Source organism: Lissotriton vulgaris, unplaced genomic scaffold, assembly GCF_964263255.1.
Source record: "Lissotriton vulgaris unplaced genomic scaffold, aLisVul1.2 SCAFFOLD_2511, whole genome shotgun sequence".
Taxonomy (NCBI): domain Eukaryota; kingdom Metazoa; phylum Chordata; class Amphibia; order Caudata; family Salamandridae; genus Lissotriton; species Lissotriton vulgaris.
This window is the reverse complement of record NW_028244933.1, coordinates 85,630-113,603: the sequence shown is the minus strand read 5'-3', so window position 1 is coordinate 113,603 and position 27,974 is coordinate 85,630. Positions and strand designations below refer to the sequence as shown.

The following is a 27,974-nucleotide window of genomic DNA, read 5'->3' as shown; positions in this document are numbered from 1 at the left end:
TGTACCCCTGCCTGGCACTCAGTCTCCTTGGTCCATGTTTTGATAACCTCTAATGGAGGGGACCTATGAACCAATACACCCACTCCCTGGGAGTCCTGTAAAAATTCTGTGTGTACCAACAGAATGTATCTGCCTAGGTCCAGAAACCTACAATTGTTCCCTAAGAGATGAGCCGCCTGCAGCAGGACTATGTTGAGTTGTATCTCAGTAGGTATTTCTTTACCACCCCTCTCTTTAGTTTATCCCCCAAGCCATTCACATTCCAGGAGAGGATCTTCAGGGTCAAGCCACTATTTGGGCTCATTTGTCATACTCCCCATGTAACTTCCGTCTCACATCCTGAAATATCAGTCCAATTCTTCCTGGACCCACCCTTTATCTCACAAACCCTAAACAAAACTGGCCCCAGAGAAACCCCCTGCCTCATCTTCTCGCACTGTGGGTTTACAACTACCCACTTCTCCAATGCCTGAGATGCCTGTCGCTCCAATTGCATAATTATAAATAAATTAGAGACTTGTCTCTACGTGAGGGCAGTGATATCCTGCAGATGTGGGGGGGTGGGCCTCTGAACCACCACTTGACCCATGGTGTTTGCACCAGGGAAATGGCCCTGCTAGCTGACCACTACATCGGAAAGTTCCCCAAAGTCTTACCTTGTAGCATCCTTATCAAACCAGCACGTCTGCTGTCAGAGGGCTCACTGCAGGCATATTTCCTTCATCCCAGTTCCATTGAGGACCCTCAGATTCTACCTTCAGTGTCTCCCATCTGCTGATCATGGACAAAGGTCAATCTTGTTGCAGTTCGGCTACTACCTTTGCCCTCTCACTCTCTGCTTGGTCTTTCGCTGGGGCAGCCATTGACCCGATGTGTGTCCCATGCCGTGATTTGGGTTGTTGCCAATCATCCCACCCCTGGTAGTATAGTTTGTCCGGTGTTACATAACCCTTTGTTCTCCAGCCATGTACACACCTGACTAGCCATGTTGAAGAAGTGAGAGCAGCCCTGATTACTCTCCCTTAGTCTAGCAGGGAAATTGAGCACGTCATTCAGATTTAAGGCGCACAGTTGTCTTATTACGGCCAGGAACGTCTCCCTCTGGTGTTGGACCATTGGAGTGTAATCCTGGTAGATATTTACTAACCATCCCTCCAACTGCCATGGTCCATGTGTACGAGTACGCTGCAGGATGTCATCCCTGTCTTGAAAGCGAAGGAGTCTGACCATCACCACCCTTAAAGGGCGCTCCTGGCCGCAGCGGGCCACCAGGCACCTTATGTGCCCTTTCTGCTGTAAAGAGCTTGAAGACCTTGCCCTCCATGACCACATTAAGCATCCAATACTCCATGTGTAGTTCTGCCCTGAGGCCCTCAGCCAGCCCTGCCAAGCACCATGCAGCAGACATTAGATTAACGCATTTTAGTTTGGTGGTCTGCATCACCACTCCGAAATGCAAAGTCATGCATTATAGTGCCTGAGCAGTCAAGCCAGAGCGCTGTTAGGAGCACTGTCAGAAAGTCAGGCTGCATTGTGTGGTCTGTGCTGCTTGTGGCAGGCTCAAGGACGGCTGACTCAAGGAGGTTGAGAGGCTACAATGTAACATGATTCACCACCACAGTAATGGATTTATATTCACTGTGATGTCTCTTGAAAATGGCCAATGGCAACTGCCGAGAGAGACAGCAAGGAGAGGACAGACTCACTCCCTGTGCCCCAGACACATTGGCAGGTAGGGCAGTCTGGCTTTTATAACCAATGGGATTAACCCAGTATCCCTTATGAACCTGGGCAGCAAATCAATATTAACAACAAATGGTTCATACGGGTGCCACGTATTTCTTTCAATATCTCAATGACATTTATGACATTCAATTAACACTTTAACAATTAATGCATTTCAACAAAAGATTCTTCATGAAAACCACTTACTTCAGAAACAGAATCCAAATTATCTATATATTCATATTATGTTTTATGAATTGTAGTCATTCATGTATACTTCAATTATACAATTTACAAAAAGGCTGAAAGGTGAATGAACAGTGCAATAAGTGACATAAAGTGCTCAGTGCTCACGGTGCAAGTGTGACCAACAATTTATACAAATATTATTTACAAGTGAAATGTAAAAAGAGGATTTAACAAGGCCTATATTGTTCAATATTCAACTGTATACTGCCTTTATCAATATTCAATACAGGGATTTGCCATTATAGGTCCAATATACTATACGTCGACATTTCGACCCTCTGAAAGCGCCCTTTTTGGCGTCAGGGCGGGTCTTCCTCAGGACTGTGTGGGACGGGGGACATAAAGTGCTCAGTGCTCACGGCGCAAGTGTGACCAACAATTTATACAAATATTATTTACAAGTGAAATGTAAAAAGAGGATTTAACAAGGCCTATATTGTTCAATATTCAACTGTATACTCCCTTTATCAATATTCAATACAGGGATTTGCCATTATAGGTCCAATATACTATACGTCGACGTTTTGACCCTCTGAAAGCGCCCTTTTTGGCGTCAGGGCGGGTCTTCCTCAGGACTGTGTGGGACGGGGGCAGCACGGAGCTCAGGAGCTCAGCATCAGTTCAAAATGCAACCTGCTAGGGTGCGGCTGGTGAGGAGTCATCAACTTGACTCCTGGAGGACTGCGGCCGAGCCTATGAAGGGCCGGGAGTCATCGTGGTGGGCTGGCCTGCCGTCAGACTGCACTGTGCGCTAACAGTAAGTGTCGACACTAGTACCTGCTGTCCTTCAATCCTCAGTTCTGGACTTGTGTAAATAATGTGGAGGCTGGTTTCCGTTACAGCCAAAGAGGTCTGGGCGGCCCTCATGGTCACACATTTGTTACACACTCGATCAGGTAACAAGGGCACTGGAGTGCCATTTCATTCCTGATGCTTTGCAGCAGTTTTAAAACCTTCTTCTCATTTCTCATTACTCCAATGGATGTAACTTCTGATACTTATGTGTTTCCCTCATCTTCATTGCTTGATTTTGCTGGCAAGAAAAGTATCACTCATGGTCGTTCAATGTCAATCATAATTGCACTGAAATTATGGAACTGTCAAACATATGCCTCAGCCTGCTCCAGCAAGCCTACCACTCACATATTGTTGCCCTTGGAGTGACCCTCTGGGTCTTCCACTCTCTGCTGCAGAAGTTGCACTGATTGTCACAGATATCTTATTTGCTGCACTTGGTCCTGAGCGATATGCTGCCGAAGGGCTAATGCGGACTCAGTTTCCTCCACTCTTTTGACCCAGATCCAAGGCCACTGCATCTATTAGCACAGATTATGAAAACTTGAAGCAACATGGATTACCAAACGTAGGCCAGTAGACCATGGTCTAAACATGGATAGGGAACTGTTTGTATTTCTAGAAGAGTGAAAGTGGTGACTCAACATTTGAGCTAGATTCCCTGCCGACTTAACAGTTTACCGGACTACAAATTTTGAATGGCAACTTACACAACGGCGTACTTAAGACTGGATTGTACGACTTGCATATAACCATAGGACAGTTAACACATCATAGGTCTTTTTTATGTACTCAAAAGTCATTTGAGTATAGAGATATGTAGCTTTATCCCTACATGATTGACTTTTACACTTTTCGTGTTACCGCTTCAAAATGGCTCTCATGTTTCAAACACGTTCTTTTCCTTTACTCCGTCTTCTGTGTTTACGTACTTACGTGGCTGCTGGTGAATTCATAAAAGAAAGTTAACCATGCGGGCCACAAGATACCTACACGCTGAGTTACTTATAGAGCTGCAACGGGTGAGTCTTCTCTTAATATAACTTTGCTCTTGGTATTACCACAAACTTTAATTACGGTCCGTTTGCCTTGGTGCTAACTCTGCACCAATGTTTTGTTGCAGGCTCCTTTGTGTACATATTGGACCAAATAGAGCCTACATTCTTCCTCAATACTCCCACCATTAGTGGTGGTGAACTGCCGACCAGTGTGAGGTGTGCTAGTTCTTAGTCACAATGCACATTGCTTAATGGTTTATTTTTCACACGCAATGTTGGTAGTAGGGACTTTTTATCAAGGGACAGCAGCTGTATAAATGTAGGCAAGTGGAGTTTGAAACTTGCCTTTTTCACGTAATTTTGAATTTATTACAATACCTGATATGCCACAAGGCCTTCTGTCTAAGAGCGCTTATTCCTCTAGATTAGGGTGAAGTGTATTATTCATTAGAGATGTAACTCGACAGCTCAGTACCTCAGTTAAGTTACTTGGTGGAGGATAATATTAGTGTTTGGGCGAATTCACAAGATTACATCAAGTTGTGTCCTTGTCTTTTTATGTTTTCCTTACTATGAGGAGTTTTTTCAAATGACGTATTTGTTTCCCCCTCTTTCCAGTACCTGGTATACACCGGAGGTTCATACTAGAGACCATTTCCCAGTTTATCTAGTCCTTGAGGCTCCAAGGACTGGGCTTTTTGTCCATTCAAACCACTTAAGAGATGAGGTTTTGATGCTGACTTCCTAGCTCTAAAAGAACAACCAGGTGTCTCGCTGTTTTTTAGTTGTTAGTGCTCAATTTATTATTTAGAGGCATGGAATGGTGGGGTTACTAGCACTTTGATTAACTGTATGTATTAACAGCCGCGGTCGGTAGTAGGAGTTCCTGCAGGGCGGTGATGTGGGGAGGGGGAGGGGCAGGGTGAAGGGTGGTAATGTTGGGATTACGGAGTTTAACAGGTAAGTAAACATATAAATAAATAAAACACATTTTGTTGCGCGCACTGCATCGCATTTGGTAATGTACCATATGGTACAATATTTACAAATGTTACAAAAGTCCTTTATAGGCGGATGTTTATGCCCTGTATTGAGAAACTACTGTTTAAAATATCTTAATTTCAGTTTTTTGTATATCACACTTATATCCTAACAATTTAATTAATGTCCTGAATTCAAATTTACTTTGTTAAAGTCCTTGAAAAAGTCATCAAAACGACGAAACGCATGTCGGCTGTCGGTTCATACATTGACCTGCAATGTCAACAAACTTTGGTTGTCACTGCTGTTCACCCATTGACTTATGTATCAACAAGTGTTGGATTTATATGTTTGAAAAATTACAATTGGATCTGGAAATGGTACAATATTTACAAATGTTACAAAAGTCCTTTTTATAGGCGAATGCTTATGCCCTGTATTGAGAAACTACTGTTTAAAATATCTTAATTTCAGTTTTTTCAATATCACACTTATATCCTAACAATTTAATTAATGTCCTGTATTCAAATTTACTTTGTTAACATCCTTGAAAAAGTCGTCAAAACGACGAAACGCGTGTCGGCTGTCGGTTCATACATTGACCTGCAATGTCAACAAACTTTGGTTGTCAGTGCTGTTCACCCATTGACTTATGTATCAACAAGTGTTGGATTTATATGTTTGAAAAATTACAATTGGATCTGGAAATGGTACAATATTTACAAATGTTACAAAAGTCCTTTTTATAGGCGAATGTTTATGCCCTGTATTGAGAAACTACTGTTTAAAATATCTTAATTTCAGTTTTTTCAATATCACACTTATATCCTAACAATTTAATTAATGTCCTGTATTCAAATTTACTTTGTTAACATCCTTGAAAAAGTCGTCAAAACGACGAAACGCGTGTCGGTGGTCGGTTCATACATTGACCTGCAATGTCAACAAACTTTGGTTGTCAGTGCTGTTCACCCATTGACTTATGTATCAACAAGTGTTGGATTTATATGTTTGAAAAATTACAATTGGATCTGTATTCTTGACAGATCGAAATCACTATATCTGTGTAGTGCTCTGGATTGTCAGTAAGACACCCTATATGTTAATGTTGAAAGCTTGACATGTAGTGCCTCTCTCCTGTCAGTAGTACCATTACCACTGTTGTCATTATCACCACCATTACTATCACCACCACAGTTAGACCGCCAGCCTTATGGTGGTCTTCCATCAAACTTTTTTCCTTCACCCACCTAATTTTCTGAATGTGTTTTTGATGGCATTAGGATTCTGTGCACTTTACCACTGCTAACCAGTGCTAAAGTGCTTGTGCTCACTCCCTAAAACATGATACAATCGGTTTACACCTGATTGGCATATTTAATTTACTTATAAATCCTTAGTAAAGTGGTATGCATTATAACTAAGGCTCCCGGTTTTTTGTTTAAACGGATTTTTATTTATAAATGCAGACGGAAAACTTTTTGTCCTTCGTCTGTATTTATAAATAAAAACGGAAAAATACTGCCAAAGTACTTTAGCTCAGGGTTGCCTGTTCTGAAACATAGAATGCAGGCTGCTCTCTGCACATGAAAGGTGCGCACTACTAAGAGGCCGCCCTCAGCGCAGCATTTGGCACTCTCCCTTCACAGGTCATTACTCAGGACCCCTAGGGTAGTCATCCCCATCCAGCATGCTCTCACTTCTGGACAGAGGCGCAAAAAAAATTCAGGGGGGGGGATTAATTCTTCCGACTGATGGGGTGAAAATAACAACAAAGCCTTGCTAACAAGTGAGGTAATGGCCTTTTAAAGACCTGTGATGTACCTGGGTGCGGCTGTGTTTCTCAGCCCAGGCAGACAGCAGACACACGAGACAGGGGGGCGGGTGGGAGGGGGGCTATGCGCGCCTGCATTGGACAGATAAGATTGGAGAGTAAAGAAAGATAAGGATCAGAGACCTGGTGACTGCAGTGAAAGAGACCAAGGTTAAAGGGTACGGAAAGAGAAGTGAGGGCGGGTAATGAGAGTTTCAGGAAGAGATGAGAGACTGTGTAATGGGAAGGGTAGAGAGTAAATGGGAGGCACTGGTTCCAGAAGAGGCACTGAATAGGGCACAGCCAGCAGAATCCAGACCCCACCCACTTGCTACTGTGCCTCAGCTGTACCTAGTTCAGTACTGTATGTTATCTTTGCCAGGCCAGTACATGCTGTGGACTTGAAGCTATGGGGATGGGTGAGGGGCCGAGAACTCGTGTCAATGGCACATTAGGTACTCGGTGATGTGGCACCCCCTCGGCTCCTATCTGGCCGCTTTAGGGGTCGAAGAGCCTCTCTGGAGAGGGGCCTTTTTGACATCCTGGCACACAGAGATGCCAGAGGCCATAAGAACACCATCCGAATCACGACCAGCTCCGACGATAACCTCGCTACCGCCGAACACCTCCACTTCCAGATCCACACCGACCCCAGGACCACACTTAGAGGCACACTCATCTATAGACCACCAGGAACCCGCACACAATTCAGCGAAGACATCACTGACTTCATCAGCCCACGTGCCCTCAACTCCGAGAACTACATCCTACTGGGAGACCTCAACTTCCACCTGGAAAAGAAAAACGACAGCAACACCACCTCCCTTCTGGACAACCTAGCCAATCTCGGACTCAAACAACTTGTTGACACCCCCACCCACCTTGCCGGACACACGCTCGACCCTATCTTCACCTCCAGCAAGCACATCTCCTTCGATCACACCACAGCTCTCCATTGGATGGACCACAGCTGCGTTCACCTCAACTACAAAAAGACCTTGACCCACAACCCCCCACAACTTGTTCCTCGAAGAAATTGGAACAAAATCACCCCCAACCAACTCCTCACATCGCTTAACCAAAACCCTCCTGCCATAGCATCGGATCCAAACCAAGCTGCCACCAAACTCACACAATGGATCACCCACAGCGCTGACGAACTAGCACCCTTGAAAAACCACCAGATCAAACAAGGTTGCAAAAAGGCTCCCTGGTTTAACGATGACCTTAAGAAATCCAAGAAGCTATGCCGTACTCTCGAGAAAACATGGAGAAAAAACCCAACAACTAACAACCTGTCCACTTTCAACGCCGCCACCTGCAAACACCACCAATTGATCCGATCCACCAAGAAATCAGCATTCAAGGATCGACTCAACAATAGCGCCCACAACAGCAAGAAACTATTCAACATCGTCAAAGAATTTACCAACCCCACCGCAGGCTCAAACGACATTGCTCCCTCCCAAGACCTCTGCGACTCGCTATCCTCTTTCTTCCACAACAAAATCGCCGACATACATAACAGCTTTGAAAACCTGTCCAAAGAACAGTCCACTCCACCCACCTCCGAACCAAAACCGCACTCTAACAACCTTAGCACCTGGAACCCAATCACCACTGAAGGCACCATCCGCCTAATGAACTCCATCCACTGAGGATGGCCAACCGACCCATGTCCCCACCACATTTTCAACAAAGCAGACTCCATCATCGCACCCCATCTCATTGATGTCATCAACTATTCCTTCAACTCCGCCACCTTCCCAGAAAGCTGGAAACACGCCAAACTCAGCGCCCTTCTGAAGAAACCCACAGCAGACCCCTCTGAACTTAAGAACTACTGCCCCATTTCTCTCCTCCCATTCCCTGCCAAAGTCATTGAGAAAGCCGTCAATAATCAGCTCGCCGCCTTCCTTGAATCCAACAATTCCCTCGACACCTCACAGTCCGGCTTCCAAGCCAAACACAGCACCGAAACCGCCCTCATTGCGGCAACAGACGACATCCGAACTCTACTGGACAACGGAGAAACAGTTGCCCTCATCCTACTAGACCTCTCCGCCGCCTTCGACACAGTCTGTCATAACACCCTCATACAACGCCTCAGCAACATCGGCATACAAGGAAAAGCCTTGGACTGGATCATCTCGTTCCTCGCCGGGAGAACCCAGAGAGTCCACCTCCCCCCATTCAAATCAGAGGCCACCAAAGTCATCTGCGGAGTACCACAAGGATCATCACTCAGTCCCACCCTCTTCAACGTTCACATGAGTCCCCTCGCATCCATCGCGCGACAACACAACCTCAACATCATCTCCTACGCTGACGACACCCAGCTGATCCTTTCCCTCACCAAAGACCCTAACACCGCCAAAACCAATCTACAAGAAGGCATGAAAGAAGTAGCCGAATAAATGAAAAACAGCCGCCTAAAACTAAACTCGGACAAAACGGAAGTCCTCATCCTAGCATCATCCCCCTCTGCCTGGGACGACTCATGGTGGCCACCGGCCCTGGGCACAGCACCCATACCTACAGACCATGCACGTAACCTGGGCTTCATCCTAGACTCCTCCCTCTCGATGACCAGAAAAGTCAATGCCGTCTCATCCTCATGCTTCAACGTACTTCGCATGCTCAAAAAAATCTTCTGTTGGATCCCCACTGATACAAGAAAGACTGTCACCCACGCACTGTTCACTAGCCGACTGGACTATGGAAACACCCTCTACGCCGGAACCACAGCCAAATTACAGAAAAACTCCAACGCATTCAAAACGCATCAGCCAGACTCATATTGGACATCCCTCGTCAAGCTCACATTACCGGTCACCTGAAAGACCTCCACTGGCTTCCCGTCAACAAGAGAATAACGTTCCGTCTGCTCACCCACGCACACAAGGCCCTCTACAACCTAGGACCCGAATGCCTCAACACCCAACTGTCCTTCTACACACCCACCCGCCAACTACGATCCTCCAATCAAGCCCTCGCCGCAATTCCGCGCCATGGGAGGAAGATCCTTCTCCTACTTAGCGGCCAAAACCTGGAATTCTCGCCCCACTCACCTCCGCCTTACACAGAACCACATTTCCTTCAGAAAGCAACTTAAAACCTGGCTGTTTGATAAATAATGCACACCCTCCCCCAAGCGCCTTGAGACCCTCTGGGTGAGTGGTGCGCTATACAAATTCCTGAACTTGAACTTGAACAGATGGGGGGATGCTTGTCTCTTGGTCATTATGAGCAAGTTTGGGCCCCTGGAGCCCCGCCCCCCGACTTCCAGAGGCTTTCATCCACTCTCAGCTGTACACCCCACTTCTCCTTGCATTCCCTCACTTCACTCATGCACGGCTGGCACAAACATGGTCTTACAGCTTCTAGTCACAGTACAGAGTCCTAGGACTAAACGGGCATTGAGTCTGATGGGCAGTGGCAGCTATTGGCATACGTAAACAATGTGACGAACCGACCCTGTCGGGCAGTGTGAGATGCTGCCACTGATAGACAGCATGAGGGACTGGCAATTGGTGGCATGTGAGAATCTCCCCAAGTGGGCAGTATGAAGAACGGGCAGTGGGGACAAAATGTGTAGTTGCAAGTTGATGGGAAGTTTAAGAAGCTGCCACAATGAACATTGTGAGAAAGGGGCTGTGGGGTTCAGAATAGTAAAGTTACACTGGTGAACAGTGTTAATATGTGGCATTGTTGGGTAATGTGAAGAACTGGGATGGGCATTGTGAACGTCTGGCACTTGTGGCCAGGGTGAGTAAAAGACAATTATGTGGGGGGGAAAGGTAGAGGCTGAAGCCAGTTGAGCCCAATGAGTGTTGCGCGCCTCCTTCTGGGTGTGTGAAGCGTCTCATTGTCTGAGAGTGCTTTGCTTTATTAAGGTGAGCTTGGGCAGTGTTAAAGACTCTTGCTCCTGCCTCCGGGTGCCTTCCTCTATAGAATGTGCGTTGCTTTACTTGGGTCCGCGCTTTCAGCAGCCCCTTGACTCCAGGTGGAGTGCATTGTGTTATTGTGTACACATTTTCGCAACCCGATTGTTGCACTTGCAGGGGGAAACACTTTGGGCCAGTTAATAAATGTAAATGCTTTCAGTGGGTAATCCTGGACGCTGCATCAGAAAACAATTGTGATTCTGAGCATATCACTTCATTTCCACATGCCTGTAAACAATGCATATGAACAGGTAAAACTGAACAGACGCTCGGGTAAAGCTCCCCAATACCTCCGGGCCCAGTTCCATTATACTTTGTGTTGGCTCCGGGGGAAGACTGTTTCGAAGCGGACACAAAGCATTTTGCACCCTCCTCTCCTCAAAAATATGAACAGTGACCTTGCATTTTAGCAAGTTATAAATAGATATTTATCATAGTGTACGTTGGAAAATTATCTCCTCCGTTTAAAATAAAAGGTAGAAAAATCGATCAAAATAATTCCTATGTAGGCCTAAATAATCCCAGGGAAATTGTTCTGCAATGAGAAAAAAGTGGGTTGCTCCCTCAAAGACACAGCTTGACATTGGACCTCTGTCTTTGAAGGCACATCAACTATGACAAGAGAAGAACATGATTTAAATGTCCCTAGGTTGTTCAGCCCCGCAGTAAAGGTTTCCTCATGCAAGTTACACAAGATCTGTTTAGCCCTATGTTCTCTTTAAACTATTTTGGCAAAGTTTTCAGATGAATATATTGTGTTTACTTAATTTGATGTATATATACATATATCTAAACCTATCACAACTGAGTGCAAGTGTGCAGTGCCTATTTAAATAAATGTGGAAAAATACTGGCTGCAGCGTCTTCTTTTGCTTGCGACACAAATAAATGTGGATAAATACAGATAAATTGACCAAAAAATAAATGTGGATAAATACAGACGGAAATGCCAAAAAAATAAATACCATAAAACCGGGAGCCCTAATTATAACACGGGTCTGTAAATTAAATGCTACCAGTGAGCTTACAGCTCTTATTGTGCCTCCCACTTAAGTAGCTACTTAAAACGTGTCCCAGGCCTGCCATTGCATCCTGTGCGCAGTTTTAATCTATCAATTCGACTTGGCAATAAAACTCCCTTTCCTTAATTAATTTATCACTACTGTGAGGCCTACCTCTCCCTTAGGATAACATAGGATTGCCTTATTAAATGTAATCAGTGCTAATTTTATAATTGGTAGCAAGTTTATAATTGGTAACAAGTAGGACATTTGTGTTTAGTGTCTAAGAAGTTGTAATTTAAAATCCTGTTTAATGGTAAAGTCGAATTTTTAATCACAGTTCTAAAAATGCCACTTTTAGAAAGTGAGCCAAAACAATAGGAAACCTCGCCTGACTCACTTAAATTTGTGACCCCATGCAATGATCAAGACAATACTTTTCATGATAAAGATGAATATTCAAAATTAATATAATTAGTTTCACAGTATTTTTGAACAGCGATTTACAAAATGTGTGCACGTCAATTCACCATTGTTAACTTTAGTCAAGTCCAAATGTATTTCCACATAAACCAATAATGAACACAAATCAATAGTGTGCTCAATTGTGCTGACCCAACCTCAAAACGTATGGGAAATGTTATTAAAAAACAACTAGCATAAGAAGCAATAATAATACGAGAAACTAATAAAAAGAAAGCAATTTGTTCCAGTTCTATTTTTTTTAAAATACACAGGGCGATTAAAGTCCGTAGTCTAGTGTCTTGCAGTCTGTACTATATCCATTTTATTTTTATCCACCAGGGGTTATGACAGGTTAATTAAGCCGCTATGTGAGAGTCTAGCCTGCACACCTTTTTTTCCAATTTTCAGCTATGTTTGAAAAGTTTGTGTCTGTGTTGGGAGCTTCCCAGTGGTGAGTTGAGCCCACAACTGTGTGTAAAACTGCTATGTAGAGGCCTAGTATAGACTAGGTCTGGCCGGGAGCTCACCCTAATGTCCCTAAGGTTTCAGAACACTTTTGTGATTAATCGAAATTACAATAACCCAAATGTTTTTCAAAAAATGATAGTCACATTGCTTTGCAAAAAATTAAACTTTTTTTGTTAGCCATTATATATACACATACAAGCAAAATATTTAGATGCATATAGTCGTAGAAACAAAATTCAACTTAGCAATCAAATTGTGTTGTAATATGTCGTTCCACATGAATCAATTCAATAAACAAAAAATGTAACATTTCCCAATGCATTTCGGGTCATGTCCGACCCTTCTTCAGGGGAATTCAAACATAGAAGCGAATCCAAACTTGGTTATCTGTACCATTCACATCAGTTCCGTTATGGGGCACTGCAAAATTAATAGGAAGTAATGTATTCCTGCTTAACAGGATGAAATGTACATTATAATGTAGAATTAACACTGTTTCCCATAAGTGAGAACGTGCAGGATAGAGATAAATGTGTATGAGACAAAAACGTAGAAGTGTATAATAAAGAAGGTACCAGCACCCACCTATCGTGAGAGAGGGTCCTAGTAACAATATCTAAACCCTAAGTGCCTACGTGTATAACCAGTATTAGAGCCCGGTGTTTAAAACAAGTGCTCTGTATACCTGTATACCTGACTAGTGCTTGAATCCGTATATGCGGATCTCGCAATGCAACAACGTAATGGTGAGCAAAGTGTTTACACACCCCCACACTGGCAAAGACATTCAATTGAAACATAATGCAGACTGTAACACTACCGGGGCAATTTATGCCATACTTTGCCCATGTGGACTCACTTATGTGGGAAGAACCTCCCGAAAAATCAAGACTCAAATTATCGAGCACAAAAGTACCATACGCAATAGGTCTACAACATCTTGCCTAGTGACACATTAGATTAGGTTAAGTTATACCATACCACAACTCAGATTCACTGTTTTAGAAGTGGTAGAGAAACATCGGCACTGATGTGCGAGCCGGTTCGGTGTTCATCTCAGTGCAGAAAGGAAGCGTTGCAGGACGCGGTGTCTCTCGATGCGGTGCAGGGAGCGGCCCGTTAACAGAGTTGTTGCAGTGTGGCAACAGAGCCAGAGTTCGGGGGCTGGCATAGATCAGTCCGGACAGTGGTGCGAGTGGGGTACACCAAGAAGACAGACTGGTAGGGACACTGATTACAGATGTCCCTCCCTTCAGGTCAGGTAACCCCTGTACCTGACTTCCCAACTCAGGGACCCAACCCTGCAGGTGAACACTTGCCTGGTGCGCCAGGACTTCCTTGGGAGCACGCATGCCCCCCCTTGAGGGTAACGCATAACTCCTGTGTTGTGTGATAGTCTGCCTGGCTCAGATCTCCCATCCCCTGTCCATATGACAGTGCGCGAAGATCCCCCAGGACAAAAGTTCTGTCACCATGGTCATTCACTGGTGATGCAGCCCTTCTGGCTGGCCCCTGACCCACTGGTTCTTACACTGGGGACTCTTACCCGCTCTCACTCCTCCGTCTGGACTTCTGCACCCTCCTAACTGGGCGGCACTGCCAGATACCAGAACTACTGGAGCTCTGCTTACAGAGTCTCCACGTTCTCTAGACGCTGGGAGGTCCTCCTCAAATGGCCTACAAGTACAGCCTAGGCACCCGACCTGATGTTCGCTTAAGAAACCATCCAGGCCCTGAGACTGGGTTTCGGGTACCTTGGGACAGAATCCACGCTCATCTGAGACAGGACGTGAGCCCCTACACCTCTCCCACTACACTTGGGCCTAGCTGGGCTACACTGCACCTTTTCAATCACAGAAGTCTGGAGGATACCTGAGCCACTCTTGTTGGAATCACTCCCCAATGCTTCTTCAGACCCTCTGGAATCCACCAAAAGGTCAGCCTCCAAGGTGAGCTCCCTGGGGTCAGAGAACTCACTCTCAGGTGTTGGCATAGCTCTGGAAAACAGGGACTTCCAATATGCTCTCCCACAATTGGATCACACAGCCCCCTACAAGGGTTTACCAAACTATCCTACACCTCACCATCCAGTGCCTCACACACATACTCCACACCACTCTCCTGAGATTGGCAAGACAATATCTGACTGTCTCTGTCACACCACCCACACTCTTCTGGGCGGTCTCCACAATCACATTCCAGGACTTCAAATTTGGGGGAACCCCTCTCCCTGCACCTTTCATCTAGAGTAAGTAGAGTGTCCCTCCCACAACTAGGACCATGAACCCCTATGCCAGTTGCCCTATTTCCCTCAGGGACACTGTGCACTACTGGAGCTATCTCATGTCCTTGAACCTCCTTGTGTATGTTAACCCCCTCCAAGTCAGGTGCCACATCTCTGGGTGTATGTACTACTCCCTCAGCACTAGATAACTGAATATCACTGCTACCATCTGAGCTGGATTCCACCTCCAACTCAGCAAAGCTCAATCTCTGAGCTACACACATTTCTTGTTCCTGGGCTGAGACAGTTATGGCCTCAAGCCCCTCTAACTCTAAATCAAGCTCCCTCATTATCAACTCATGCTCCATTTGTATTCTCATTTCCTCTAGAGCCATCTTCTTGCTTTCTAGTTCCACCTCTAGAGCCATATTCTTGCTTTCTAGCTCCAGTTGTACACTCAACTGGAGCTAAGCCACCTCCATTTCATGCATGCTGTTTTCTCTCCTGTCTGCCAACTCCTCTGGAGACAGTCCTCTGGCAGAAATACTGCTACCCACTAGGGAGGTTGCACCCCTCCCTTCTGGTCCCAGTGGTCCTTCAAGCTGCTGCTCTGCATACTCATCCTCATTCTCATTTCCAGGGGCATTCCTTGCCTCGACCCAGGCCCTCAGCGCCTTTTGGAACTGCTCGCTCCTGGAGAGTCCAGTCACGGATATTTTAAACTTTTTGCAGAAGCTCCTGAACTGCTTGTTGGTGTAGCTTTCTAGTTTCTCTTCCTCCCAATCACAGTCAACAGATGCATCGGATACTGTCTCCTCCACAATGACTGAATCAGGCATGATTTTGTAAAAATGGAGGTCAATGTCCAAAACAAGTATCAGAAGTACGTGCTTGCGTTATTGTCTGCACTCACTAAGTAGTGTTCACCAAACACTGTACAGGAGTCACAAATGCAAATTCGAAATTCCTTCCGCTGATCACCAATGTTAGAATTGGGGGTCTCTAGTGGCACAGGTAGGTACTTGTGACAAATAGGGACCCTCTCCTCTAGTCAGAGTAAGGGGTATTACACTCCTAAAATAATCCCTGCTTACCCTCTAGGTAGCGTGGTGGAGCAGTCAAGACTTATTTCAGAGGCAGTGTAAGTTAAGCATTTGTGACCACATACAGTAACCCAGTGACAACACTACAAACGACACCACACAACATTTTATATAAAAAAAATAAGTATATTTTATATAGAGTTACCACAAGACCAATAAACGACAAAAAGAATCCACAGTACTATTAGATTTCAAGAGTTCTTGTAAAAAGGCTTAAATCAAGGTTCTGTGCGAGTCGGTAGCCTGGTCCGGCTACAGCATTATTGAAAATAACACAGTGTCTAGCAGATCTAGCAGACCGCGTCGGTACGGGCCCACTCAAATGTCGACAGACTCAGTCACAGTACCTTTTAATTGAGGCGGCCGACACGGATGTGCGAGCCGGTTCGGTGTTCATCTCAGTGCAGAAAGGAAGCGTTGCAGGACGCGGTGTCTCTCGATGCGGTGCAGGGAGCGGCCCGTTAACAGAGTCATTGCAGTGCAGGAACAGAGTCAGAGTTCGGGAGCTGGCGTAGATCAGTCCGGACAGTGGTGCGAGTGGGGTACACCAAGAAAGCAGACTGGTAGGGACACTGATTACAGATGTCCCTCCCTTCAGGTCAGGTAACCCCTGTACCTGGCTTCCCAACTCAGGGACCCAACCCTGCAGGTGAACACTTGCCTGGTGCGCCAGGACTTCCTTGGGAGCACGCATGCCCCCCCTTGAGGGTAACGCATAACTCCTGTGTTGTGTGATAGTCTGCCTGGCTCAGATCTCCCATCCCCTGTCCATATGACAGTGCGCGAAGATCCCCAGGACAAAAGATCTGTCACCATGGTCATTCACTGGTGATGCAGCCCTTCTGGCTGGCCCCTGACCCACTGGTTCTTCCACTGGGGACTCTTACCCGCTCTCACCCCTCCATCTGGACTTCTGCACCCTCCTAACTGGAGCGGCACTGCCAGATACCAGAACTACTGGAGCTCTGCTTACAGAGTCTCCACGTTCTCTAGACGCTGGGAGGTCCTCCTCAAATGGCCTACAAGTACAGCCTAGGCACCCGACCTGATGTTCGCTTAAGAAACCATCCAGGCCCTGAGACTGGGTTTCGGGTACCTTGGGGCAGAATCCACACTCACTCCTCCTCATCTGAGACAGGACGTGAGCCCCTACAATTCTCCCACTACACTGGGGCCTAGCTGGGCTACACTGCACCTTTTAAATCACACAAGTCTGGAAGATACCTGAGCCCCTCTTGTTGGAATCACTCCCCAATGCTTTTTCAGACCCTTTGTAATCCACTAAAAGGTCAGCCTCCAAGGTGAGCTCCCTGGGGTCAGAGAACTCACTCGCCAACAGGTGTTGGCATAGCTCTGGAAAACAGGGACTTCCAATATGCTCTCCCACAATTGGATCACACAGCCCCCTACCAGGGTCAACCAAACTATCCTACACCTCACCATCCAGTGCCTCACACACATACTCCACACCACTCTCCTGAGATTGGCAAGACAATATCTGACTGTCTCTGTCACGCCACCCACACTCTTCTGGGCGGTCTCCACACTCACATTCCAGGACTTCAAATTTGGGGGAACCCCTCTCCCTGCACCTTTCATCTAGAGTCAGTAGAGTTTCCCTCCCACAACTAGGACTATGAACCCCTATGCCAGTTACCCTATTCCTCTCAGGGACACTGCACACTACTAGAGCTATCTCATGTCCTTGTACCTCCTTGTGTATGCTAACCCCCTCTAAGTCAGGTGCCACATCTTTGAGTGTGTGTACTACTCCCTCAGCACTAGATAACTGAATAGCGCTGCTACAATCTGAGCTGGATTCCACCTCCAACTCAGCAAAGCTCAATCTCTGAGCTACACACATTTATTGTTCCTGGGCTGAGACACTCATGGCCTCAAGCCCCTCTAGCTCTAAATCAAGCTCCCTCATTATCAACTCATTCTCCATTTGCATTCCCTTTTCCTCTAGAGCCATCTTCTTGCTTTCTAGCTCCACCTCTACAGCCATTATCATGCTTTCTAGCTCCAGTTGTACACTCAACTGGAGCTTGGCCATCTCCATTTACTGCATCCTGTTTTCTCTCCTGTCTGCCAACTCCTCTGGAGACAGTTCTCTGGCAGAAATACTGCTAACCACCGGGGAGGTTGCACCCTCCCTTCTGGACCCAGTGGTCCTTCAAGCTGCTGCTCTGCATACTCATCCTCATTCTCATTTCCAGAGGCATTCCTTGCCTTGACCCAGGCCCTCAGCGCCTTATGGAACTGCTCCCTTCTGGAGAGTCAAGTCACAGAAATGTTAAACTTTTTGCAGAAGCTCCTGAGCTGCTTGTTGGTGTAGCTTTCTAGTTTCTCTTCCTCCCAATCACAGTCAACAGATGCAACGGATGCTGTCTCCTCCACGATGACTGAATCAGGCATGATTTTGAAAAAGTGGAGATCAATGTCCAAAACAAGTATCAGAAGTATGTGGTTGCGTTATGGTCTGCACTCACTAAGTAGTGTTCACCCATCACTGTACAGGAGTCACAAATGCAAATTCGAAATCCCTTCCACTGATCACCAATGTTAGAATTGGGGGTCTCTAGTTGGCACAGGTAGGTACTTGTGGCAAACAGGGACCCTCTCCTCTAGTCAGAGTAAGGAGGATTACACCCCTAAAAAAAACCCTGCTCACCCTCTAATTAGCGTGACGCGAGCAGTCAAGACTTATTTCAGAGGCGGTGCAAGTTAAGGATTTGTGACCACATAGAGTAACCCAGTGACAACACTACAAATGGACACCACACAAGGTTTTATATAAAAAAATAAGTATATTTTTTAAAGAATTACCACAAGACTAATAGACGACAAAAAGAATCCTCAGTACTATTAGATTTCAAGAGTTCTTGTAAAAAGGCTTAAATCAAGGTTCTGTGCGAGTCGGTAGCCTGGTCGGGCTACAGCGTTATTGAAAATAACACAGAGTTTAGCAGATCTAGTGGACCGCATTGGTACGGGCCCATTCAAATGTCGGCAGACTCAGTCACAGTACCTTTCACTTAAGGCGGCCGGCACGGATGTGCGAGCCGGTTCCGGTGTTCGTCGCTGTTCTCAGGACACCCCTGTGCCGCACGGCCCCCAGCTGTGTGTGTGCCCCTCGCTGCTGCTCGCAGCCTCGTTGTGCCATCTGCCTGCCTCCCTAGCTGCCTGCCTCACTGTTCCTTTCCCCAGCTGTTCCGCCGTATTTTTGTCTCAAGTTGTTATATTGTGTGTGCCTCTCGCTGCTGCTCGCAGCCTCGTTGTGCCGTCTGCCTGCCTCCCTAGCTGCCTGCCTCACTGTTCCTTTCCCCAGCTGTTTTGCCATTTTTTTGTCTCAAGTTGTTGTATTTTGTGCCTTAACTGTTAGTGGTTGTATTTAGTGTTTTTTCACCTTGTGCCTGCCCACCCCGCTCCCCGCTTCCCGCCGCCGTTCACGCGGCACGCCCCCTTTTGTTCCGGGTCCTCCCCACTTCCACCTCCCAGCTGCTCCTCCCTCCCACTTGGCCTTAAATGGCGACCGCGCGGCGCAGGTGAGTGTGACCTGTTCTCAGGACACCCCCGCGCTGCACTGCCCCCAGGTGTGTGTGTGCCCCTCGCTGCTGCTCGCAGCCTCGTTGTGCAGTCTGCCTGCCTCCCTAGCTGCCTGCCTCACTGTTCCTTTCCCCAGCTGTTCCGCCGTATTTTCGTCTCAAGTTGTTATATTATGTGTGCCCCTCGCTGCTGTTCGCAGCCTCGTTGTGCCGTCTGCCTGCCTCCCTAGCTGCCTGCCTCACTGTTCCTTTCCCCAGCTGTTTTGCCGTTTTTTCGTCTCAAGTTGTTGTATTTTGTGCCTTAACTGTTAGTGGTTGTATTTAGTGTTTTTTCCCCTTGTGCCTGCCCGCCCCGCTTCCCGCCGCCGTTCACATGGCCACGCCCCTTTTGTTCCGGGTCCTCCCCGGTCCCGCCTCCCAGCTGCTCATCCCTCCCACTTGGCCTTAAATGGTGACCGCACGGACGCGCAGCGGTCACGCGCAGCGGGCGCGCCGATTGTGCACCGAAGGCGCGCCAAAGGCAAGCCCGTCTGCGCCCGTCCGCACCTGGACCGCTCCCAGCGCCAGAAGCCCTGGCCCCCGCCGAAGCCTGCCCACACGACGGACCTACGTCGCCGCCACCCTCAACACAGTCAACGCCGGCCCTACCCCTGCCTGCTGCCGAGCCACCCCGAAAGGCACCCACGGATCCCTCACCTGCCAAGCCTGCAAGTTCACCTGCCTCCGGACCTGTACCACACCCGCCAAGCCGAGCACCAGCAGCAACCACCTGAAGTGCATCCTGCTCAACACGCGCTCCGTCCACAGACACGCCGTCGAACTCTGGAACCTGCTCGACACCACATCAGCAGACCTCGCCTTCCTCACGGAAACCTGAATGAACGCCTCCTCAGCGCCCGACATCGCCATCGCCATCCCGGACGGATACAAGATCATCCGGAGGGACCGCGTGAACCAGACTGGAGGGGGCATCGCCATCGTACACAAGAACACCATCCGCATCACGACCGACTCCAGCGACACCTTCCCCGCTGCCAAGCACCTCCACTTCCAGATACACACAGACCCCAAGACAACTCTCAGAGGTACCCTCGTCTATAGACCCCCGGGACCACGCACACAATTCAGCGAAGACATAACGGACTTCATCAGCCTGCACGCCCCCCCCCTCCGCGGACTACATCCTCCCAGGGGACCTCAACTTCCACCTGGAGAACAACAAGGACCGCAACCTCACCGCCCTGCTGGACAACCTCGCAAACCTCGGACTCAAGCAACTGGTCAACACCCCCACTCACTACGCAGGCCACACGCTTGATCCCGTCTTCTCATCCAGCAAGCACATCACCTTCAGCCACTCCACCGGACTTCACTGGACCGACAACAGCTGCGTCCACTTCAGCTTCAGAAGAACAACGACCCACCACCACCCGCAACAGGTTCCTCACAGGAGCTGGAGCAAGATCACCACCGAGCAGCTCACCACCTCCCTCAGCCAGAACCCGCAAGCATAACGGAACCCAACGAAGCAGCCCGCAACTTCACACAGTGGCTGACCGCCTGCGCAGATGACCTCGCACCACTGAAGAACCCTCCCAGCAGACCCAGAAGCAAGAAAGCCACCTGGTTCACCGAGGAACTCAAGCACTCCAAGAAGAACTGCCGCACCCTCGAGAAAGCCTTGCTCCTCAACCTGACCACAGACAACATGACCACCCTCAAACAAGCCACCCGCAAACACCACCAGCTCATCCGCACTACCAAGAAGAAAACACTGAAGGAACGACTGGACAACAACGCCCACGACAGCAAGGAACTCTTCAGCATCGTCAAGGAGTTCTCCAACCCCAGCACCGGCAACAACGACATCACTCCTTCTCAAGACCTCTGTGACTCACTCGCCTCGTTCTTCCACCGCAAGATCGCCGACATCCACAACAGCTTCGGCGCACCAGCCACGCTCCCACCGTCGAACCAACGCCCCCCACCGCCACCCTCCGCACCTGGACCACGGTGACAACCGAAGACACAGCCCGCACGATGAACACCATCCACTCCGGATCTCCGACCGACCCCTGCCCCCACCACGTCTTCAACAAGGCCGACTCCATCATCGCACCCCAACTGCGGGACATCATCAACATCTCCTTCAACACCGCCACCTTCCCGGAGAGCTGGAAGCACGCCTAGCTCAGCGTCCTACTGAAGAAACCAACAGCGGACCCCACCGACCTCAAGAACTTTCGCCCCATCTCGCTCCTCCCTTTTCCTGCCAAAGTCATCGAGAAGACCGTCAACAGACAGCTGGCCGCCTTCCTCGAGACGAACGGATCCCTTGACCCCTCGCAGTCCGGTTTCCGAGCTAACCACAGCACCGCCACCGACGACATCAGAACCCTGCTCGACCACGGGGAAACAGCGGCCCTCATCCTCCTGGATCTCTGCGCAGCGTTCAAGACTGTCTGCCACCACACCCTAGCCCAATGCCTCAGCAACACAGGTGTCCAAGAGAAGGCTCTGGAATGGGTCATCTCGTTCCTCGCTGGAAGAACACAGAGAGTCCGCCTCCCCCCGTTTTGATCCAAGGCCACCGAAGTCATCTGCGGCGTACCGCAAGGATCATCACTCAGCCCCACCCTCTTCAACGTCTACATGAGACCACTTGCAGCCATCGCACGCCAACACAACCTCAACATCATCTCCTACGCCGACGACACCCAACTGATCCTCTCCCTCACCAGTGACCCCGCCAACGCCAGAACTAGCCTACACAAAGGGATGAAAGACGTCGCCTAGTGGATGAAGAACAGCTGCTGAAACTGAACTCAGACAAGACGGAAGTCCTCATCCTGGGATCATCGTCTCCGCCTGGGACGACACCTGGTGGCCCCCGGCACTAGGCAGCGCACCCAAGCCAACAGACCATGCACGCAACCTGGGCTTCATCCTGGACTCCTCCCTCTCGATGACCAGACAAACCAAGGCTGTCCCCTCATCATGCTTCAATACCCTATGCACGCTCCGTAAGATCTTCTGATGGATCCCGACCGAAACCAGGAAGACGGTCACCCAGGCACTGGCCACGAGCCAACTGGACTACGGAAACACCCGCTACAACGGAACCACAGCCAAGCTACAGAAATGACTCCAACGCATCCAGAACGCCTCCGCCCAACTCATCCTGGACATCCCCCGACGCAGCCACATCTCCGGACACCTGAGGGACCTGCACTGGCTCCCCGACAGCAAGAGAATCACGTTCAAACTCCTCACCCATGCACACAAGTCCCTCCACGACCTGGGCCCCAAGTACCTCAAAGACCGCCCGACCTTCTACATGCCCACCCGCCAGCTGCGTACGACAAACCTCGCCCTCGCCGCTGTACCACGTATCCGAAGAGCCACCGCCGGAGGAAGATCCTTCTCCTACCTGGCGGCCAAGATGTGGAACTCCCTCCCCACCCACCTCCGGCTGACCCAGGACCATCTCCTTCAGGAGACAACTCAACACCTGGCTGTTCGAGCAATAGCAGACCCCCCTTCCCCTAAGCGCCTTGAGACCCTCCGGGTGAGTAGTGCGCTATACAAATGCCATGATTGATTGATTGATTGAACCTAGTAGAGGCAGGCCTGAATGATTAGGCAAGCAAATACCTAATTTCTAAAAGTGGTATTTGCAAACACAGAATATTAAAATAAACTTCACTAAAAGATGCATTTTATTACTCTGAGTCCAGGCATACTAAAGACGAATTTCTACCATGTTCTCTGAGTCAGTTAGGATTATAAAATGTAATAATTCTAACAGCCCATTCTGGTCTATGGAGAGCAGGTAGCCTTGCAATAGTGAAAAACGAAACTGGCTGTAATTCACTATTCGGACATGCCACACAAATCAGGGCTTATCCTACCTTATACTTACAATGCACCCTGCCCGTGGGTCTACCATAGGGGTGTGTGATATGAAGAAAAGGGAAGGTTCAGGGACTGGCAAGTGGGTGCACTTGCCCAGTCAGCATGACAGTACCAGACTGCATGCAGGTTCTGCAATGGCAGACCTTGGACACATTTTACAAGGCCGCTTCTGTGGGTGGCACAACCAGTGGTGCAAGCCCACTACTATCATTTGCATTTACACACCCTGGGCACACTCAGTGCACTGTACTAGGGTCTGACAAGTAAACCAAATAGGCAATCATGGAATCACCAATTAATGCATTCATTCACAATAGGGAGAGCAAATGCACTTTAGCACTGATCAGCAGTGGTAAAGTGCCCACAGTCATAAAAATAGCCAACAACAGGTCAGGCAAAATAGAGGAGGAAGGCAAAAAGTTCAGGGATGACCCTGCAAAAAGAGCCAAGTCCAACAGTGACAAATGCAAAACATGTTGCTTTATTGGGGAAATCCACTCATAGAGTTTGTATTTCTGACATTTAATTTAATCCTGTGACAGTTGTATTGAAGCAGTATAAGATTCATCTCTATTCTCATTAGAATACCTTCGAAGTCTCCTTCTTTGAAGTGATGATTGATAACTGATATTACAGCCCATTTAAAATCATCTTAGTGTGGACATGCAAACACAAATAATCTACTAGTGGAGCTGATGTAACTTTTTGCTGAATGTGTGATTTATGTTGAGTTTTGCTTTGTCGCACTTCTTGGTTTGTCTTACTACATTCAGTTTGCCATGAGGGGATAAGATTTTATAAATGAAGATTTTATGTTTGAAAATTGGATGGGAATCTAGTTAATAGAGTCTAAACACTTGGATGCAGAAAGTGAGATGGATCCACCTCGCTTCTGTACACCCAGGTAACTTTGGTCACGGTTGCACCCGCCCGTCCTCTATCGCTCCTGATCTTTGGGAAATGAACCGATCCGTCCTCCCCTCGATTCCCCCCATCACATCGCGCCACAAATGGCCCCTCATTTATCTACACCCGCTTGGGCCGGGTTGGAAATATCACTGGTCCTACGATCTTGTTCTAATTTGATCTCCATTCAGCCCTGAAGAGTCACGGGTAACTACCCGATTGACGAAACCCGTGTCGGCTGGTTTTCCTTTGATGTTACCCTTTGAAGAAGGTCCATAATATATATCCAAAAAGAACATCCACTGGTGTCGACTCTGTCATCATTCTTGCTCGAATATATGAACACTGTTGATAGACATTTTAAAGACTAACCTAACGTGTGCACAGGACTTGTTCTAAAATGTACAAGGTGGGCCCTTGCCCACTTGTTTCAGGAGTTGTTTGGGTTTCCCCTGACCTAGTAGCACCGTGTTTATTCTGTATATGTTTCCTACTTCACCACTATCCGTTAAGAGCGCCATTCTTCCTGTATACCCGAAACCCCACATAGAACCCTCAGGACTCAATTACCCATTTACTTTCTGTACTTTCCAATCCTTGCCATGCATTTGCAGCCTCAGCAGTGAATGACATGCTATTGAGGAGCTAATGTAATGGTGGGTCATCAAGGGTCACAGGTTATATGATTTCAACTACCCATTGCCTTTTAGTAGATCCACGAACATGGAAATAAACACATTTTTCCTTTTGTATAATTGTGTTGATATGTCTTTTGAATAGACCTCACAGACCACATTGCAGTGGCTTTAGGGACTATCTGAGTGTTCCATAATGGTAAACAAGAGCATCTGTTTTTTTAATGGGACAGGTAAAGTAACCTGTTTATCTGCTGCATGTGACTCCTTGATTGGATATCCTTGGATGACAATATATCCTTATGCATGCACATAATATTTGCATAATGTACAATGAAAACGGTTGCAGGAGGCCTGGCATGTGATCTTTTTTAATGTTTCCTCTAGGATTTGTGGGATAAAGTTATGATTGGTGACGTGGAACTGAACAGAGTCATGGCTTGCTATAGGTAAGGAGAACACTTTATTCTTATTGTGTTATTTGTACCAGTTTGATGAAAACATGGGATGTTAATGATTACTAACGATCTAACAGGAAATGCTTTGGGCTTTTTTCATCTATTTTACCTCTGCTTGAGTGACTTTATTTTCATGCATGCTGTGTTTCTTATTTTTGTAGATGCATTTTTACGACTCTAGACCCAGACACCGGGATCTTTAACATCAAAGAACCACTGGAGACACTCAGAAGGTATGTGACATCTTTGTACAATGAAATATGTTATAATTATTAATATTGTATGTGCTTCCATAGCAAACTATTTTAACGTGTATCTATATATGTGACAGATAGATAGATAGATAGATAGATAGATAGATAGATAGATAGATAGATAGATAGATCAGTCACTAAAAAACCAAAGCTTACAGGGACGTTATAGTTAGATTCAGATTTTACACACACAAAACCATTGAAATGCAGCAATTATAGTTATCTCAAGTAGCTTTACCTTGTGTCCTAAGGTAATTATAAGGCATGCACAGTTTTCTCATTAATTATTTCATTGCAGAAATATTGGCAATGATGTCATGGAAAATGTAATGAGTGATGTAATATGTGAGGTAGTTAGCAGTGCATGGCGAGGGTGCAAGTTATAGTTACTTGCGACCAGGCCCTGTGGCCAACAGCAGACGAGCAGCCAACCTCACACCCCACATGGCCTTTGCCCGTGCGCAGCAGGGGTTGGATGCATGCCGGGTGTTGGCCGATGCAACTACCCCCGCATTCAGCATACATGACTGTGTGAGTGGGTGTGTGAGTGCCACTGTGAGTCTGTGATTTGGTGTGTGAGTGGTTCTGTAAGTCCCTGAGTAGATGTATCAGTGACCATATGGGTGTGTGAGTGACTGTATGGATGTGTGTGTATGGTTGTGAGTGGCAATGGGGTGTGTGAGAGTGTGATGGGTTGGTGTATGAGTGTTTGTGTAAGTGGCAGTGTGGATCTCTGAGTGGTGTGTGAGTGGGTGTCAGTCGTTTTGCAGTATAGGTCTGTGAGTGGGTGTGTAAGTGTCTGTGTGGGTGTAAAAGTGGCTATGTGTATATATGTGGATGTGTGAGTGGGTGTATCAGTGCCTGTGCAAGTCTGTGAGACTGTGTGTGAGTGGTTCTCTGGGTTTTTGAGTGGATGCATCAGTGACTATATGGTTGTGTGGGTGACTGCATGGGTGTGTGAGAGGGGGTCCGAGTGGGTGTATGGTTGTGTGAGTGGGTGTGTGAGTGGTTGTGTGGGGGTGTGAGGGTGTGTGAGAGTGTGTATTTTTTAAATTGGGATCTGGATTTGCAGATTCGGATCCGTGGATCCAGCACATATTCACATGGAGACTGTGTTGAGCGCCTCAGTGGATCAACAGATCCTTGCACGACCCAAAAAAATGCTTTTGGGTAATTTCTTGCTCGTTAGGGTCCCTCACAGACCCCTCCACCAGTTCCATGGGCTTAGAATACCGCTATCCTAAACCCGTATAACCTATTTGTATTTAATTCCCCTCGGAACCTTGTCCCGATTCACAAAATGGCAGTTGCAACTTTTCTCTCAGGTTGGGGCCAGCCAATCATGGCATTGCTGTGGTGCATGGATCTGCGGATCCTCAGCAGTGAATCAACATCTCTAGATGTACATACATTTTTCTTATTTAATAACACCAGAACTACTGAACAGTTTTACACCAAATTTCAAAAACCCTCTTTCTGGACAAAAATCCAGCTTTTTGCCAAATTTGGTGCAATTGCATTCAGTTATTTAAGCTGTAGTTGTGTCGAAAAATTGCTATGGAAAATTGCATGGACAAAATTTATTTTGGGACACACCGTTTTCTCGGTCCCCGCTTGACGCTTTCCTCCTGAAACTTTCCAGACACCAGCTAAAGTGAGTGGCAAACTAGTTTGAAACTTTTTTGGAAGGTTTATCAAACGGTGCTGAAATTATTAGCAAAACAAAAACCCACTCTGTCTATGGAAACTGGGTTGTAAATATAACTATCTATTGGTGACCGCCTGTAGGATATATATAACCTATTGTTTAAACAACTCAGGGGTGTCGCCATGGGAGCCAGCTTCTCCCCCAGCTACGCGTGTTTACACATGGGCTGGTGGGAGGAGCTGGTTCTCCGGGTGGAACACCGTGAGATTATGTCGAACCACATTATAGCCTGGTTTAGGTTTATTGACGACTTGTTTATTGTTTGGAATGGTGATATACAAAAAGCAACTGAATTTGTAGACTGTATTAACAAAAATGATTTAAATCTACACTTCACCGCAAACATAAGCGCCAAGTCAGTAACATTTTTGGACACAGAAGTTTATATTGAACATAACAGAGTAGAAACTAAACTCCACCGAAAAACCACAGCAGGGAATTTGACACTACATGCCACAAGCTCTCATGTACGCCACTTAATTACCAGCATCCCCTATGGGGAAATGCTTTGGTTGAGGCGAATACATAGTAGAGATGAGGATCTACTCAAAGCCCAAACTGAGAGCTCAAACAGATTTCGAGAACGTGGCTATAGTGATAAACTCATTAACACTGCCATCAGAAAATCCATGGTTAAAGAACGTTCATCCCTACTTTTGACAAGCAGCAACACCCAGGGCATCCCAGGAATACCTAATTGTACTTTTAACACTGTAGGTACAACATCCACTAAGGATAAAACCTTTAGAATAATACTACAGTACAGCCAACAACACAAGAA

General features: G+C 47.2%; 1 protein-coding gene across 1 annotated transcript in view; it reads left to right on the top strand.

The window, feature by feature from the left end:
• LOC147666690 (mitochondrial amidoxime-reducing component 1-like) overlaps window positions 1-27,974 on the top strand; it is a 220,710-nt gene that overhangs the window by 145,866 nt on the left and 46,870 nt on the right. The window contains exons 5-6 of the mRNA XM_086948963.1: window positions 25,161-25,222; window positions 25,393-25,464. Coding sequence (XP_086805089.1) covers window positions 25,161-25,222; window positions 25,393-25,464 — 134 coding nt within the window. The remainder of the gene's footprint in view (window positions 1-25,160; window positions 25,223-25,392; window positions 25,465-27,974) is intronic.